General features: G+C 42.4%; 1 protein-coding gene across 4 annotated transcripts; it reads left to right on the forward strand.

Annotated features, from left to right (window-relative positions):
* Nucleotides 1–76: 76 nt before the first annotated feature.
* On the forward strand, nt 77–18,561 carry LOC121581875 (E3 ubiquitin-protein ligase RNF165). Of its 4 annotated transcripts, none has more exons than XM_041897261.2 (9): nt 77–416; nt 1,900–5,223; nt 5,370–5,685; nt 6,175–6,285; nt 6,801–6,921; nt 7,181–7,285; nt 7,666–7,761; nt 17,306–17,409; nt 17,544–18,561. In XM_041897261.2, exons 2-9 carry the CDS (start codon nt 5,136–5,138, stop codon nt 17,659–17,661), a joined length of 1,059 nt encoding a protein of 352 aa, XP_041753195.1. In that variant the 5' UTR covers nt 77–416; nt 1,900–5,135; the 3' UTR covers nt 17,662–18,561. The 4 variants fall into 4 exon arrangements, with proteins under 4 accessions (XP_041753195.1, XP_041753193.1, XP_041753194.1 ...); XM_041897259.1 differs by having other exon boundaries at nt 5,167–5,223; XM_041897260.1 differs by having other exon boundaries at nt 5,167–5,223; nt 6,178–6,285.
* The last annotated feature ends 463 nt before the right edge of the window (nt 18,562–19,024 follow it).

The following is a 19,024-nucleotide window of genomic DNA, read 5'->3' on the forward strand; positions in this document are numbered from 1 at the left end:
AAGAATCCGTTCTTCTTCTTTTTATGTCATCCGTGATGACAGCCTGTCATTTCAAAGGATTACTGCCATCTACTGCAGCGGAGTTCACTTTTCAGCTGCTATGTATGAGTGGTACAATAGCGCTCTCTAGCGATCATAGTGGGCCTGAAAAACATTTATTGGTGATTTGGCACAACCTATGGCCATGTGTGGTACTTCATATTTCCTAAACGTAATAATACCGAGCCATCGACGCCTTGTCAACGAAGCAGTTGCCTGCCAGCCCAGTGCTAGAACTGCTTGAATGTAGGTTGGAACGGATCATCTGCATGGGCTATTTCTCTCATCAACCCAGCGGCAAGACAAGGATCCAATAATGGTTTTAGTGCATGTCGGATATCTGGTTCTTCCTGTATTTGGCTCAGTAAGAAATAGAGGTATTTATATATATTTATCTTTAACAATTACGTGTGCCCTGTTCATCTTAATATCACTGAAGCTGCTCGCTAACCTAGTCGGAAAATCTCTTTTAGAATCCATTCCAACACTAGTAAGCGACTGTGTTGTTGTCCAGCGCTGAGCCAACTACCTAGCTGGCTACCAAACAGCTGTTCCGTTCTATATAAAGCTAATGATAGCTAGCTAGGACAAAACAGTATGTTTGCCATACAAGGCTATTATGTTCTCATTCGCTTCAGTTAGCTAACGTTACATTTTATTAACAATTGCAAGACCATACTACACATTTTGGTAGTATGGGCCTGATCGTATATACAAATATATTGCCTTTTCAGGTAGCTGTTGATAGCTAACTAACGTTAGCTAGCTAATTTCTAACTAGGACGCGCGTTGACCGATGCTATTTAGCTAACTAACGCTAGCTAGCTACCGTTAAACGTTTCGCAATTTTTTGATATGATATATTGTAGCTAGTCAGCTCTATTTCAATACATACTTATAAGCATACCCATTGACATTAATGGCAGTGGTGAAATGTCAGACAACAGAGAGGAATGCGTGAAACCTGTTTAAACTTGTTTGAAGGTTAGCTGGCAAAATGCTATCTCGGTCTCTTTGTAGGGAGAATCTATTTAATCCCAGGATGATGTCATTTGAAGATAATCTTTACTGTTTGCCAAGAGGATTTCACGACTAATTCAATTAGCTAGCTAGCTAAATAATGTTAGCTATATCGCAACTACTGGCTAACAAACAGGCTAAATTGTCATATTTAAAAATGTCAGGAAGATCTTTAAACACGTAGCTAAATTAGCTAGTTATGTAGGTTGTTTTTCAAATCTTCAAAATGAGCTATTGACCCAACCTGGTCTGAGATTTCGTATTATTCTGTATTCACAGTAAATCAGAGACATATATTTACTATGATATGTTATGTATGGTGTGGATGTCCATCGCCCAATTCGTATGATATGTTACAAATTACAATTCGTATTATGTTAAGAATTAGCAAGACGTACAATATGTTACGAATTATAGCTAGCTGGCTAACGTTAGCTAGGCTAGGGGTTAGGGTTGAGTTTAGTAGTTAGGTTAAGGGTTAGCTAACATGCTAAGTAGTTGCAAAGTAGCTAGTAAGTAGTTGAAAAGTTGCTTAAGTTATCTGGAATGAGATTCGAACTCGCAACCTTTGGGTTGTTTGACATTCTTATGTAACCATACCAAACGTAACATATCATACTAATTTAAGTGTCCCAGATGTACCTTTACTATGTTACGTCTAGTCTATGAGACCAGGCTGATCCACCAGGTGATTTTAGACAGTCATTTTCCATTGATTCAGTACCAAAACATACAGTTGCATAAACCATCTAGGCTACAGTGTAGCGTATTAAGTTCATAGAGTGGCATCATTTATTTCACATTGTGCTTTTATTTCTGTTCTTATTTCCTGTTTCATAGTTTCGAGGCTGGCTCTACATTCTGCATTTATCAGATCTTTGTCGTCCCTCCCATTGTGTAGCTAATGATCATCTGCTGCTGTGTGGTGTGGCGTGGCCTCTGCCTGTTCTCTGCATTTAGCTGTATTGAATCCCTTCTTCATTTCCTCTTTCCATCAGAAGACAACATTGGTGTATATATATATATATTTTTTTTTTAAACAATGTATAATTCAACCATAGAGTATATGTGGAAAAACTAAAACAAATAACTAACACCTATAGGATAACTTGTTGTGTCTTTGTCAAGTTGTTGTAGAGTTAACCCATTTTAGCTCTTATAGAGAATCAAATGAATGTCATTGTGTACCTCCCATCCAGTCTTGATAATGACAACATAGCCTACTGTAAATCCCTGTAAAGTGGATACATTTAGCATGGATTCTATTTCTGCACTGCTTTACTGAACACCAGAATTTGGTTCATTTCCTTATTTTCTCCATGGAAGGTGCATTGTACAAATTTAGCTAAGTAATAGTATCTAATGCTCCAATTGGCATTTTTTACATGTACAATTTACATGTAAAGCCTATGCACTGTCATATTTCATTGAATATGATCACACACACAATTATAATTAACCTCATGTGGTCATCTGAGTGATTTCAAAATAGACAACACATCAAAATTGTATAAATACTGGTACACTTCACCTCTTCCTGACAACCTGTCATAACCGCCTCCATTTGTGTAACCCTTTTGTTCTTCTTGAAAATTAAAATCTATGAAACACACTGAATTATCAGGCCTTTTGCTCACTAAAGCTGAAACCAAATCATAATGCTATAAGTAGTAGTAGATACTCTCACTGGTTGTTCATCACTTCCCAATGATCCTCCCCACTAACAAAAAGTACAAAATGCTATCCATTTCACAGGGATGCTTATCTCCTGCACTGCTACAGTAAATCTTCTAGTAGAGTAATAACGTCTTTTTATTGTTTGGTTGTGGTCTCTCTTTACCTTTTTGTTCTGGTAATGGTACTTTCAATGCATGGTCACATTATGATTCATATGATTTTGTTTTTTACATTGAATAGTAAATTCCAATGTAATCTTTCTGTAGTAAAGATGTTCCCTGCTGTACTGTGCTGTAGCCAACCACATCTGCTCATTAGATGCTGCTTTTGTTCTTATTAACCCTATATGGAGCATGGTGGGCCTTGCCTTCAGTCAATGTTGTTTATTTTTGTTGCATGGTATTTATATTATTATCATTATTACAAAAACACAAATTCCACAAACTAATATTTTTCAATAAAGAATATAGTATTTTTCCTAACCTTCAGTGTGCTTCTTGCTGATTTCCATTTATTGTCTTTAGACCTCCCCTCGTCCCTACCTGCCCCCCTCCACCCCACCCACCTCCTCTCCCGCTGTGACGAAGATAGACGATTTCAAGGCTTTTATCATCACAAGGCCTGAATGAGTCTATCCCCTGTCATTCATAGTGATTGTACCACTGAGACAATTGAAAGTGCAGTGTGCCACTGTTGATCCTAAGCCTTGGATCAAATGCTACTCTATTAGGATTTAACCATTCTGATTAATTAGTGACTGGTTATGAGCTGAATGTGACAAAAAATAACCCACCCCAATCAGATGTTTCTGAAAGATTACAGAGCCTTGACTATTTTACAAAGCATTTTGTAGCACTGCACCTTCAAGTCTACTCCAACTTAATGACCCAAAATGCAATGTAGACGTTGGCCTATTTCTCAATTGTAGGGCTTTCACCTGTTTTCATCTGAATGTGTTATCCACTCTTCCACCAACACTTTAGCATGTTCTTCATGTTAGAAAAGTTGAAGGTGACTTTCACAAAGGCCTAGATGTAGGTCTGTCCCACAGTGTTTGTGCTGAGCTGCATATAGCTCAGTGGATAGATTTAGTTTACATTTGTTTGATGTTCTTTTTCCAGGACTTCTCTTGCTGCTCGAGTCCAAAATACATTTTACCGCAATGGAAAACATGTCACTGACTACGAAATCTCCTCATATAAATTGTGTTCTCCCCTTTCAAACATATTTTGTCATATTGCCATCAATGTAGCCTAGGCCTTCTTCAATTAAATTGCAATCCATTCCTATCAATAATCAATGTTATTTCCATTAGAATTGTCAGCCCTATTAGGTATGGAAACCTAGACAGTGTACTGTAACTGTAGTGCACTGTACTAGTATCTGATTCTCACCCTCAAGCCTCAACAGCAACATGTTCTCTTCAGCTGCCAAATATCTGTGGTTGGAAGAGGGGAAAAAGTACTGCCAAGCTATTTTCCCCTGCACCAAGGAATCTACACATGGGAAAGCTTTGGGTAGCACTGTGTGTCTGAGTGAGACTAAGAGATAGATACAGGCCTAGGCAGTATTTAAATCGATTTTGATTTCTGGAAGGAGATAGACAAAAATGTTGTAGGCTTTTTGTAGCCTAGGCCTTGGCATTTGCTGTTAGAGATTTCTGGGTAGTGATAGATCAACAGACACATCATTGATGTTGTGCTATATAATGTTACCCACAGTTCAGCAGGTGAAAAAGTTAGAAAAAGGACTCACTCACAGCAATGCTATCACATTGTTAAAATCCTCAGTGACTATAAAGGATTAACAGTTTTAGTGTCATTAGAAGAAGGGGAAAAAAAACATCTTAGGAACAGATGTTATGTCTTTTGTCCTATTGTGGATCAATGATGTCATTCATCAGAATGTCACACTGTAGATCTTGAAGTTGCAGAACACTTCTGGCAGCACTTCTATCAAAGGGATTCAAGGTCATCCAGCTATAACAGAACACTTCTATCAAAGGGATTCAAGGTTATTCAGATATATTACAGAACACTTCTGGCAGCGCTTCTATCAAAGAGATTCAAGGTCATCCAGATATATTACAGAACACTTCTGGCAGCACTTCTATCAAAGGGATTCAAGGTCATTCAGATATATAACTGAACACTTCTATCAAAGGGATTCAAGGTCATTCAGATATATTACAGAACAATTCTGGCAGCACTTCTATCAAAGGGATTCAAGGTCATTCAGATATATTACCGGTACACATGGTTAATTAATTAATTTGAAAAGCTTTGTTACACAATTTAAATGCACAGTCCTGGGCGTGTACATTGCCGAAGAGTCAGATGCCCAGAGGTGAGAATCCAACCAGAGGGTCAAATGTGACATGATGCCATAAAAGACCATTCATGTTTGGAAATATTAACATTTTCCATGCAGGATTGAATGTGTTACTTCACCATATCTCCCTATCCCCTGATGTAAGTTTCACCATAGGTAAGAGTTAGGGCTTCTGTTAAGATCCTCCTACAGAAACACAATTACATCACAGAATCACACACACACCATGTCTAATACACAATCAATTCTAACCTACCGTTTCTCTCTCTCAGGTGTCTGACTCCCTCTCATTGTTTCCACAGGATCCCACTTTAACCGGCAGCAACATAGCCATGCTACCTCTTGCCGGCACTTCCAGCTAGGCCCCCAGGCCCAGCTACCCATTGACTTCCCAATGCCCCACCCAGGTCAGCCCCAGTCGGGCATCAACCCCCATCTGGCTCCCCCTGGCCACCAGCATTCTCCCCAGCTCCACCCGCCACTCAACCCCCTACCCCCCGCGCCCCAGTTCCAGGACCTCTCTGTCCACCCTTTCCTACCTCCGGCCTTACACCAGCAGTACCTCCTCCAGCAGCAGATTCTAGAGGCCCAGCACCGGCGCATCATGCCACCTTCCAGGTATGGGAACCTGGTTTCACTCCCATAGTAACTAGGGTACCTCCATAAGCTATAGAAAAGTCAAGGTTTGTACGAACAACTGCTGTATAGTTTGAGGCTAATTATATTAATGTGCCCCTGGTAAAGGGGTAGTTCACCCCAAAGTTTAGCATGTGTTTTCACACCTCAAAAGTGCTTTCAAATTGAGTCCAAATTTCCATTGTTATTTAACCAGGCAAGTCAAGAACAAATTATTATTAACAATGACTGCCTACCCCAGCCAAACCCGGACAATGCTGGGCCAATTGTGCGCCGCCCTATGGGACTCCCAATCACAGCCAATTGTGATATAGCCTGGAATTGAACCAGGGTCTGTAGTGACGCCACTAGCACTGAGAGGCAGTACCTTAGACCTTCGCCACTCGGGAGCCCATTGGATCTGTAGATCCACACAACATCTGGCATGGAATATCATGTGTACAGAAACCTTATTTGGTTGTCCTCTGTCAGCAGACACCAGCCCCACAGACTGCGCCCGGGTTACGAGTTTGCTCCTGCCCTCCACGTCCCCCCACAGCCTGCGGCCCAGCAGCCTCGCTACCTGGCCGAAGGCACAGACTGGTAAGACGCCAGCTTGCACTCATACAATAATGTGGCTTCATAGTTAAAGGGATACTTCAGGATTCTGGCAAAGATGCCCTTTATCTACTTCCCCAAAGTCAGATGAACTTGTGGATACCATTTGTATGTCTTTGTCATCCAGTATAAAGGAAGTTAGAGGTAGCATGCTAGCAGATACCCATAGACTTCCAGTCATTGCGCTAACTCTAGTTAGCATTGGCTTGCGAAACTACCTCTAACTTCCTTCATACTGGACACAGAGACATAAAAATGGTATTCACAAGTTCATTTGACTCTGGGGAAGTAGATAAAGGGCCTCATTGCCAACATCCTGAAGTATCCATTTAAGTCTAATACATTACTCCTGGACTGTGGAAATCTTAATTTTCTAATTTGAGTCACCCGCTCCCACAGGCATGATGTAATCCAAGGACAATCATGTTATTGATTGTTGTTGGGTCTGTGTTTAACTGGTTCCTCTCTCATCTCTCCTTCTGTGTTGTGTGGTTGGTCAGGGATTTGAGTGTGGACACAGGGCTGCCTCCTCCTCAGTACCACGTCCGCCCGCTGCCCCAGCACTACCTGACATCTCCCAGGATGCATCACTTCCCCAGGAACAACGCCTCCACCCAAGTGGTGAGATCATCACAACTATTTTGCCATAATATTTAAATTAACAGAATATACATTTACAATTAAAGCGATGTTTCATGATCTGTGCACTGATGGCGTCCATATTTGTTGTACCACCTGGAGTGTTTGATTTGGTCTTAACACCATAGATCATTGTAGAGACCGGGTTCAGGGATGGCTGGCATCTGTATGAAATTCAAATATGTTTTCTAAGAGATGAGTTGAGGAGAATGTATCCAGTCTCTCTGTATTTTCTCTCCAGGTTGTCCATGAGATCAGAAACTACCCGTATCCTCAGTTACACCTGCTGGCTCTGCAGGGCCTCAACCCCTCCCGCCACGCATCCGCTGTGAGAGAGAGCTACGAGGTACTGTCATCCCAGTCACATGGCCAACTCCAATCAACCCTGTCACACTGTCACCCCGACACACACACACACACACTCTCTGGTAATCACACGGCTGTCCTCACGCATCCGTCCCTGCCTCTCTGTGACCAATGCTGTGGACAGCCTCATGTGGGACTGCTCTTCTCTTTTCCACTAGTTCTGTTCTCCAGATGCTTCTGAATCGAAAAGCTATTGTTTTATTTTGCTTTGTTCATTTGTCGTTTTTATCAGACTGAAATAAGAGCCAGTATTAATGAAGTGTCTTGACCTAAAATAACCCTTGAAATCCTACATTGCTGAAGTAGAGACAAATGCTTGTTCCAGATGTTTCACGGTCTTTCCCCATGTGTTGCCTGTAGGAGCTACTGCAGCTGGAGGACAGGCTGGGCAGTGTGAACCGAGGGGCCATCCAGACCACTATTGAAAGGTTTACCTACCCTCACAAATACCAGAAGGTAAGAATATGCCCTCAGGTCGTTTCAGTAACTGATGTACTGAGGCAGAAAATGTAATAAAGCACCATAGAGTAGAATGACATGGATGAACATTGCCGTCTCATTTTAGGTCATTGTTAGCCACATAATCTATCCAAAGAATCCTGTCTCCTTTCAGTCCAAACAGACTTGTTATTGACACAACAGTCAGATGGTCTGGAGTGTACCCAATTTAAGACCACGGATGACTGCTGTTGCAGGTGAAAGGACAAATTATTATAAAGCTGTTGAGTCTTGTGAATATTATTTGAATATACTGAAGGAATCATAGGCATGGATGATATCTTAGTGATCCAATGAGACTGGAACCTGAAGCACACTTTTTAATTGTGTCAGCAGTATATGCAGTATATATAAGGGAAATGGTACTAAACAGGGTTTGTCAGTGCATCCCTAGTCATATATCTGAACTACAGTACAGTGAGGGAAAAAAGTATTTGATCCCCTGCTGATTTTGTACGTTTGCCCACTGACAAAGACATGATCAGTCTATAATTTTAATGGTAGGTTTATTTGAACAGTGAGAGACAGAATAACAACAAAAAAATCCAGAAAAACGCATGTCGAAAATGTTATAAATTGATTTGCATTTTAATGAGGGAAATAAGTATTTGACCCCTCTGCAAAACATGACTTAGTACTTGGTGGCAAAACCCTTGTTGGCAATCACAGAGGTCAGACGTTTCTTGTAGTTGGCCACCAGGTTTGCACACATCTCAGGAGGGATTTTGTCCCACTCCTCTTTGCAGATCTTCTCCAAGTCATTAAAGTTTCGAGCCTGACGTTTGGCAACTCGAACCTTGAGCTCCCTCCACAGATTTTCTATGGGATTAAGGTCTGGAGACTGGCTAGGCCACTCCAGGACCTTAATGTGCTTCTTCTTGAGCCACTCCTTTGTTGCCTTGGCCGTGTGTTTTGGGTCATTGTCATGCTGGAATACCCATCCACGACCCATTTTCAATGCCCTGGCTGAGGGAAGGAGGTTCTCACCCAAGATTTGACGGTACATGGCGCCGTCCATCGTCCCTTTGATGCAGTGAAGTTGTCCTGTCCCCTTAGCAGAAAAACACCCCCAAAGCATAATGTTTCCACCTCCATGTTTGACGGTGGGGATGGTGTTCTTGGGGTCATAGGCAGCATTCCTCCTCCTCCTCCAAACACGGCGAGTTGAGTTGATGCCAAAGAGCTCGATTTTGGTCTCATCTGACCACAACACTTTCACCCAGTACTCCTCTGAATCATTCAAATGTTCATTGGCAAACTTCAGACGGGCCTGTGTATGTGCTTTCTTGAGCAGGGGGACCTTGTGGGCGCTGCAGGATTTCAGTCCTTCACGGCGTAGTGTGTTACCAATTGTTTTCTAGGTGACTATGGTCCCAGCTGCCTTGAGATCATTGACAAGATCCTCCCGTGTAGTTCTGGGCTGATTCCTCACCGTTCTCATGATCATTGCAACTCCACGAGGTGAGATCTTGCATGGAGCCCCAGGCCGAGGGAGTTTGACAGTTATTTTGTGTTTCTTCCATTTGCGAATAATCGCACCAACTGTTGTCACCTTCTCACCAAGCTGCTTGGCGATGGTCTTGTAGCCCATTCCAGCCTTGTGTAGGTCTACAATCTTGTCCCTGACATCCTTGGAGAGCTCTTTGGTCTTGGCCATGGTGGAGAGTTTGGAATCTGATTGATTGCTTCTGTGGACAGGTGACTTTTATACAGGTAACAAACTGAGATTAGGAGCACTCCTTTTAAGAGTGTGCTCCTAATCTCAGCTCGTTACCTGCATAAAAGACACCTGGGAGCCAGAAATCTTTCTGATTGAGAGGGGGGTCAAATACTTATTTCCCTCATTTAAAATGCAAATCAATGTATAACATTTTTGACATGCGTTTTTCTGGATTTTGTTGTTGTTATTCTGTCTCTCACTGTTCACATAAACCTACCATTAAAATTATAGACTGATCATTTCTTTGTCAGTGGGCAAACGTACAAAATCAGCAGGGGATCAAATACTTTTTTCCCTCACTGTATGTGGACATCAAGCATCTTTCTCTTTTCATGTGAACTATCAAAACTTTGCGAATGAAATTGAGTTACAATTGAAAATATGTACAGTACCAGTCAAAAGTTTGGACACACCTACTCATTCAAGGGTTTTTCTTTATTTTTACTATTTTCTACATTGTAGAATAATAGTGAAGACATCAAAACTATGAAATAACACATATGGAATCATGTATTAACCAACAAGTCTTAAACAAATCAAAATATATTTTATATTTGAGATTCTTCAAAGTAGCCACTCTTTGCCTTGATGACAGCATTTCACACTCTTGGCATTCTCTCAACCAGCTTCATGAGGAATGCTTTTACAACAGTCTTGAAGGAGTTCCCACATATGCTGAGCACTTGTTGGCTGTTTTTCCTTCACTCTGCTGTCCAACTCATCCCAAACCATCTCAATTGCAGCACTACATCACTCTCCTTCTTGGTGAAATAGCCCTTACACAGCCTGGAGTTCTGTTTTGGGTCATTGTCCTGTTGGAAAACAAATTATAGTCTCACTAAGCGCAAACCAGATGGGATGGCGTATCACTGCAGAATGCTGTGGTAGCCATGCTGGTTAAGTGTGCCTTGAATTCTAAAGAAATCACTGACAGTGTCACCAGCAAAGCACCATCACACCTCCTCCTCCATGCTTCACGGTGGGAACCACACATCCAGAGATCATCCGTTCACCTACTCTGCATCTCACAAAGACACGGCGGTTGGAACCAAAAATCTCACATTTGGACTCGTCAGACCAAAGGACAGATTTCCACTGGTCAATGGCCATTGCTCGTGTTTCTTGGCCCAAGCAAGTCTCTTCTTCTTATTGGTGTCCTTTAGTAGTGGTTTCTTTGCAGCAATTCGACCATGAAGGCCTGATTCACGCAGTCTTCTCTGAACAGTTGATGTTGAAATGTGTCTGTTACTTGAACTCTGTGAAGCATTTATTTGGGCTGCAATCTGAGGTGCAGTTAGCCTAACTCTAATGAACTTATCCACTGCAGCAGAGGTAACTCTGGGTCTTCCTTTCCTGTGGCGGTCCTCATGAGAGCCAGTTTCATCATAGCGCTTGATGGTTTTTGCAACTGCACTTGAAGAAACTTTAAAAGTTCTTGAAATTTTCTGGATTGACAGACCATGTCTTAAAGGGGAATGGAAACACTAGGATTTAGAACGCCAGCTAACTGTAACTGTAAATCACCATATTGGCATTGTTGCGTCACTGGCAGGAGAGAAAATGTTGGAACTCCCAAAAATGGCTGAATTTACTGAGTAGCTCCGAGTCTGAGAATAAGTTTATTACCGATAATGAAATAATGTTAGAGAGCCAATAAACCTACTGAAGCCGTTCATGTTTGAGCCGATCGTTGCACCTGATCACAGTTTGTTCTCGTAGCATTAACAACACAGATATACCGCCTGAAACACCTCAGCTAGAGGGTCTGCGTAGCGGTGACACAAACTGGTGTGAGTCCGGATGCTGCCAGATAATGACTAGAGTATGAGTGTGTGTGTTGTAGAGAGATGGTGGCGATACAGCACAAAATCCCAACGGATGGTGGCTGTATTACATCCAGTCTGAGGTTCCTGTCAGTCTGTCTGGATGGCGATGTATTTATTGGACGTGTCACTAATCCTTATGAAGGACTTCCTGGCAGAAGAGGTTACTCGACCAGTCAGCAGCCGATATGCCAGTTAAATAATGATTATAAATTGTTTAAGGTTAATATCAGTAGTGGGTGGGTGCGAAATATATATAGGCAGTATCCTATAACGCTGTTTATCATCATCATCAGTGTTTGGCGCGATGGTAACACATTTACCTTTTGGTTAGACGACCGGAGTTCGAATCGCAGACAGCATAATGATTCATGAAATCTCATTCTAACCATTATAAATACATTATGATTTAGTTTCGGTATCAGACTAACTTTTCTTATGATTTTGTTTGCAGAGCATATAGGCTGGCAGTTTATCGCCAGTTCACCCTATGGGAACAAAGGATAATTGGACGAGATGGACGGCGTCTCATCCCTGTGTGTGTCGTTTCTTCCATAAGGCGCACATACCCAGAAGCAAAGGCATTTACGTAGGGTTTGAGTTTGAATAGAAGAACCAGTTCATTTAGTAAATCTAGCCTGCTGTAATTTTTTTTCAAGACATAGACCTAATGCCTGTATCTTATGTAAAAAGAGTATTACTTAGCTTGTCTACTATAACAACAGGTTCAAGCGTAACCAGAAACTTGCTTTGAAGATAAAACTACTTTCAACGCGCACTAACCCTGTGTCCCTGTCGCTAGAGAAGTGACTTCAACTAGCTTTGGCTGCCATCTATTGGAAAGGAATGGTAGACTTTTATAATATATGCCATTTAGCAGATGCCTTTATCCAAAGAGAACTGGGTACATGGTAGTGGAAACAGATCATAGAAACAGGATTACAATTTTGATATCATGGATGGACAGTCCTTTCATCTATAGCTGTCTATGAATTTGAGAGTGGTTACATTTCTCCAGCCCCATCCCTCAGCTTTTTACCAAAAGAGGAGCAGGGAGACACTTTGTTATTGTTTGCCACTTTAAGAAGTTAAGATGCAGATTAAATACACACCAAAATATGTTACAGATACTATAAAAATGTCTCATCACTCAGACAGTTAGTGAATACACAGCATCCTGCACAGAAAATAATCAATCAAATGTATTTTACAAAAGCCCTTTTTACATCAAAATAATAACCACAGTGGTTATAGAGGGTGCAACAGTTCAACACCTCTGGAGCAAATGTCAGTTGGCTTTTCATGGCTTGAGAGAGAGTCGAAACAGCAGGACCGGGACAAGGCAGCACATCCGTTGAAACGGGTAAAAAAATAGTGAAGACATTAAAACTATGAAATAACACATGGAAAAACAATTCCCCTACGATTCCCTTTATGGATGTGTCTATCTTTGAATTCGCTGTTGAATGGCCTGCTCCTTCTCCATTTTCAAAACACCAGCCCGCTCCCCCAAAGTGATCGATAGTATATCTTGGCTCGCACTATGATGATTGTGATTCTGAGCTCTCAGGTTCATACAGCGAGTTATGGTCTTCACTGATCTCACTCTTCGTCAGCTCCATCTGTGGCATATAGGGGCAGGACTCGGTTGTATACTGATGGTCGTGAGCGCAGTCTAGCTGGGCCCCGAGCTCTTTAGTGATGGTCCCGGTGGACCTCTTCTCCACTGCAGCACAGGAACACTCTGGTACCCAGGGGTCAGTTTGGCATGCTGTACTAACAGTTCTTTCCTGTTGGTAGAAAACAATTAAGGCATCTATTAGGCTATAGTTATATTCAAGAACCACTGCATATACTGTATATTGTCCATTTTATATCCAAAATGGCCTCAGGGATGACAGATTGTGTCTTGAAATAAATAATAGCCTTAGAAATAGCATGGATTTACATGTACCTCCTCTGCCTCCTGCAGTCTCCTCCAGGATGAAAACCTTTTCAGGGATGAAGATGTCATCCTGAAAACAAACAAACGTTTTGTTAAGACAACTGAACCCAAATATATTAGTTGGCATTAACAAGCTACCTGTCTTGTATGCTTTGTCAACACACACACAGCAAATACAGGGACATGTTTTTCAGCAAACATTAGCTATGTCAACTTCAGTCTAGCTAAATGAGGTGGCGCTAACAAAACATTACAAAAACAAAATAAAATCCATATTATTATTATTATTATTATTATTATTATAAAATCAGTCAACAAAATCTGAGGCGGAAGCTAGCTACAGTAACTACCTAACAACAGGGGACACGGAGAAACTGTTGCAATTTTAGTTGCAGTTGAATTGCTTGCTAACGTTCTTTGCTGGGGATGTTACACAAAACACTTCAGACGCAATTAGCTAGTTAACTTCAACTGGAGTTGCAACAAAGTTGTCCAGTGTCTAATGCTAGCCTAGTCAAAAACAGTCATGACCGGTTAACGTTACCTCAGGCTCCATTGCAATGACTCGCGTCGCCTCCTCCGTTCAGTCTTGCTTTTGCTTGACTCCGAAGTCAGTGATGTTGATGATGGTCGGCCGGTAACCTACACCAGGGTTCTTCAATTCCGGTCCTGGAGGGCCGAAACACTTCTGTTTTATATTTCTACCTGGTAGTTAATTGCACTCACCTGGTGTCCCAGGTCTGAATTAGCCCCTGATTAGAAGGAGAGGATGAAAAACAGAGGTGTTTCGGCCCTCCAGGACCGGAATTGAAGAACCCTGCCCTACACCATGGAGTCCATGGAGAATAAGAGCACTTCCTCCCAGCTGCCCACTGCACTGAGGCTAGGAAACACTATCACCACCGATAAATCTACAATAATCGAGAATTTCAACAAGCATTTTGCTACGGCTGGCCATGCTTTCCACCTGGCTACCACTACCCCGGCCACCAGCTCTGCACCCTCCGCTGCAACTTGCCCATGCCCCCCCCCGCTTCTCCTTCACACAAATCCAGACAGCTGATGTTCTGAAAGAGCTGCAAAATCTGGACCCCTACAAATCATCTGGGCTAGACAATCTGGACCCTTTCTTTCTAAAACTAGCCGCGAAATTGTCGCAACCCCTATTACTAGCCTGTTCAACCTCTCTTTCGTAACGTCTGAGATCCCCAGAGATTGGAAAGCTGCCGCGGTCATCCCCCTCTTCAAAGGGGGTGACACTCTAGATCCAAACTGTTACAGACCTATATCCATCCTGCCCTTCAAAAGTTTTTGAAAGCCAAGTTAACAAACAGATCACCGACCATTTCGAATCCCACCGTACCTTCTCCGCTATGCAATCCGGTTTCCGAGCTGGTCATGGGTGCACTTCAGCCACGCTCAAGGTCCTAAACGATATTATAACCGCGATCGATAATAGACAGTACTGTGCAGCCGTTTTCATTGACCTGGCCAAGGCTTTCGACTCTGTCAACCACCGCATTCTTATTGGCAGAGTAAATAGCCTTGGTTTCTCAAATGACTGCCTCGCCTGGTTCACCAACTACTTCTCAGATAGAGTTCAATGTGTCAAATCGGAGGGCCTGTTGTCTGGACCTATGGCAGTCTCTATGGGGGTGCCACAGGGTTCAATTCTTGGGCCGACTCTTTTCTCTGTGTATATCAATGATGTCGCTCTTGCTGCTGGTGACTCTCAGATCCACCTCTACGCAGACGACACCATTTTGTATACATCTGGCCCTTCATTGGACACTGTGTTAACAAACCTCCAAACGAGCTTGAATGCCATACAACACTCCTTCAGTAGCCTCCAACTGCTCTTCAACACTAGTAAAACTAAATGCATGCTCTTCAACCGAACACTGCTCGCACCCACCCACCCGACTAGAATCACTACTCTCGACGGGTCTGACCTAGAGTATGTGGACAACTACAAATACCTAGGTGTCTGGTTAGACTGTAAACTCTCCTTCCAGACTCACATTAAGAATCTCCAATCCAAAGTTAAATCTAGAATCGGTTTCCTATTTCGCAACAAAGCCTCCTTCACTCATGCTGCCAAACATGCCCTCGTAAAACTGACTATCCTACCGATCTTTGACTTCAGCGATGTCATTTACAAAATAGCCTCCAACACTCTACTCAGCAAATTGGATGTAGTCTATCACAGTGCCATCCGTTTTGTCTCCAAAGCCCCATATACTACCCACCACTGTGACCTGTACGCTCTTGTTGGCTGGTCCTCACTACATATTCGTCGCCAAACCCACTGGCTCCAGGCCATCTATAAATCACTGCTAGGCAAATCCCCGCCTTATCTTAGCTCATTGGTCACCATAGCAACACCCACCCGTAGTATGCGCTCCAGCAGGTATATCTCACTGGTCATCCCCAAAGCCAACACCTCCTTTGGCCACCATTCCTTCCAGTTCTCTGCTGCCAATGACTGGAACAAATTGCAAAAATCTCTGAAGCTGGAGACACTTATCTCCCTCACTAACTTTAAGCATCAGTTGTCAGAGCACCTTACCGATCACTGCACCTGTACACATATATTGTTATTTATTTTGCTCATTTGTACCCCAGTATCTCTATTTGCACATCATCTCTTGCACATCTATCATTCCAGTGTTAATACTAATTGTAATTATTTTGCACTATAGCCTATTTATTGCTTTACCTCCATAACTTGCTACATTTGCACACACTGTATATATATTTTTCTGTTGTATTTTTGACTTTGTTTTGTTTTACCCCATATGTAACTCTGTGTTGTTGTTTTTATCGCACTGCTTTGCTTTATCTTGGCCAGGTCGCAGTTGTAAATGAGAACTTGTTCTCAACTGGCTTACCTGGTTAAATAAAGTTGAAATAAATAAAATAAAATAAACACCATAACCCTCGAAATTTCAAATGGAGGCGCAAGCAGATGCCTTCATTGTAGGCCTATGACTCCTTTCCATTCGGAAACTCCCGGTTGCCGCATCGAAAGTGCCTGAAATCGCGAAGTCTGCCTCCGCAAAGTGCTGTCTGCAGATCCTGCTAGCTCGAGCTGGCACGTCTGTCCTCTTCAGGACATGGAGACACTTTTTCAAAAGTTGTGGGTCCTTCGGCAGCCGATGGTAGCTTATCGATGGATTTTTTTTTGCCGCCAATTCATACAGCCAGGCGCTATACAGTTCATGTTTGATTTACTACTTCTTGTCCGCACCTAACCTCACTGTCTTCGAGTCACTCTCTGCGCGAAAACTCAATGCCACAGACAATTAGATGATTCCTGCCTGTGACGCACTGGCGTCAGTCGTTACTATGGCAATTTAAAATGACGCTGACCATAGCTCAAATAAACCTTGTCGACGATCAAAATACTAAATATAAAAAATATATATATATATTAAATGCACATGTTTAGTATTAGTCGATTGAATACATCTCTTTGCTTAGATTTACTTCCTAAAGTGTTTCCATTTCCCTTTAGAGTAATGATGGACTGTCGTTTCTCTTTGCTTATTTGAGCTGTTCTTGCCATAAAATGGATTTGGTCTTTTACCAAATGGGGCTATCTTCTGTATACCCCCCTACCTTGTCACAACACAACTGATTGGCTCAAACACATTAAGAAGGAAAGAAATTCCACAAATGAACTTTTAAGAAGGCACACCTGTTAATTGAAATGCATTCCAGGTGACTACCTCATGAAGCTGGTTGAGAGAATACCAAGAGTGTGTAAAGCTGTCATCAAGGCAAAGGGTGGCTACTTTGAAGAATCTCAATTATAAAATATATTTTGATTTGTTTAACACTTTTTTGGTTACTACATATGTGTTATTTCATAGTTTTGATGTCTTCACTATTATTCTACAATGTAGAAAATAGTAAAAATAAAGAAAAACCCTTGAATGAGTAGGTGTGTCCTAACATTTGACTGGTACTAGCTTTTGGTAATTACATGTTGTTGTATATTTTATTTTCTAGAGGATACCTCAGGACCTTAAGCTAGGGCTGGAGGATGAGGAACTGGATACAGATGAGAAGTGTACCATCTGTCTATCAATGCTGGAGGATGGAGAGGATGTCAGGTGGGTTTAGTCACAATGCTAAAGACAATGTTATTATCATGGAATATTCGGTGCCAACACAGACTACAGTTTGCAGATCTCTGTATCTATGGTAATTCATATTAACACTCTTCATCCTCTTCCTCCGCCACCAGGAGATTACCCTGCATGCACCTCTTCCACCAGGCGTGTGTGGACCAATGGCTGGCCACCAGTAGGAAATGCCCCATATGCAGGGTGGACATTGAGACCCAGCTGACACCAGACAGCTGATGCCTCCTCTCCCTGCCCCCATCTTGTAATACCCCACCTCATCCCTAGGGGGAGCTCTGCCAAACGTCCCCCTTCCCATCTGCATCACTTGTGAGCCTGCCTTCTGAGCCAGCCGAAGAAGACAATGAACGGGAGGAATTAACAAAGCACACTGATCCAAACAATAGAGAAACAAAAGAGGCCGATGGATGGATGAAGAAGAGAGGCAGAAGGGTGGCAGAATGTATGGACAGATGTGCAGGGGCTTGATGAGTCTCCATCGGGTTGTGCACCGTAGCATTAGCTTCTCCATACACCTACTCAGAGATGAGATCCTCCATCAAACACCCCTAGCGTGTGTATGTATTGTGTTGTTGGGTTTGTATATAGGCCTATTCTCTACCGCTGATGTGGACTGGTCTCACTCCCTCTGATGAAACCCAAACGCTGAGCTCTAGCTACAGCACATCTGTGCGAAACATGACAAGATATGAACTCAGCAGGGGGATGTTTCTTGAAATGAGCTCTGTGGCCTAATGCATATGGTGTTATGGAGTGTAGTAGTCTTGTTATTGAAAAAATAAATAAAAAAGGGGGGAAATACTCCTCTTTAACAGGCAGCCTTTAGGCAATGAGGAAGTGCTAGCTATGTACAAAGGCCAATCAATCGGTGGGTTTCCGGTACAGTAGATCTCTGCTATCACAGTGGATGCTAGAGATGCTAACCAGGCATGGCTTCAGTGGTTTGTATTGTGCTGTAGTGGGGCCTCTATACCCTAGAACTGAGGCCCCAGATATGCATGCTGTATGGCAGGCTTGGGCTGTCTTGTGATTGTGGAGCAGTAGGATGTCTGCGCAGGTTGACGTTTATTGTCATGAGTCTTGTCCTGGAGGCAGAACTCAGCGATTTCCGCTAGATGGACCAGCTGCAAAGTCAGAATTGGCTATATTGTGAAAATGTATTAAAACAAAAAATAGCTTTTTGGTCTTAATTTAAGGTTAGGGTTAGCAGTGTGGTTAGGTTTAAAATCAGATTAAATGGATTTGTGGCTGTGCCAGCTAGTGACCACTCTGCAGAGCTGCCTCCAGGGCAAGTTTCATGATGAAAAAGAAAAAAAAATGCAATGTCTGCAGTATCTCTGCATGTGAACCATAAACAGTATGACTCTCTCCCTCATCCATGGAGCAGGATTAAGTTTCCCTTAGATGCTGATCTTAGGTCAGTGTTGCGTCTCCCCTCCTAATGATTAAGATTATAATTGGTGGAGGGGAATGCTGATTCTAGAACTGTGCCTATGGGCAACTTCTACTCACAGCCTCATCCATAGCACGATCTTTAAGGCTGGCATGGGCTGGAGGATGCCGTGTCTGTGTATTGTCTTTA

The sequence above is a fragment of the Coregonus clupeaformis genome, chromosome 18, assembly GCF_020615455.1.
Source record: "Coregonus clupeaformis isolate EN_2021a chromosome 18, ASM2061545v1, whole genome shotgun sequence".
Lineage (NCBI taxonomy): Eukaryota > Metazoa > Chordata > Actinopteri > Salmoniformes > Salmonidae > Coregonus > Coregonus clupeaformis.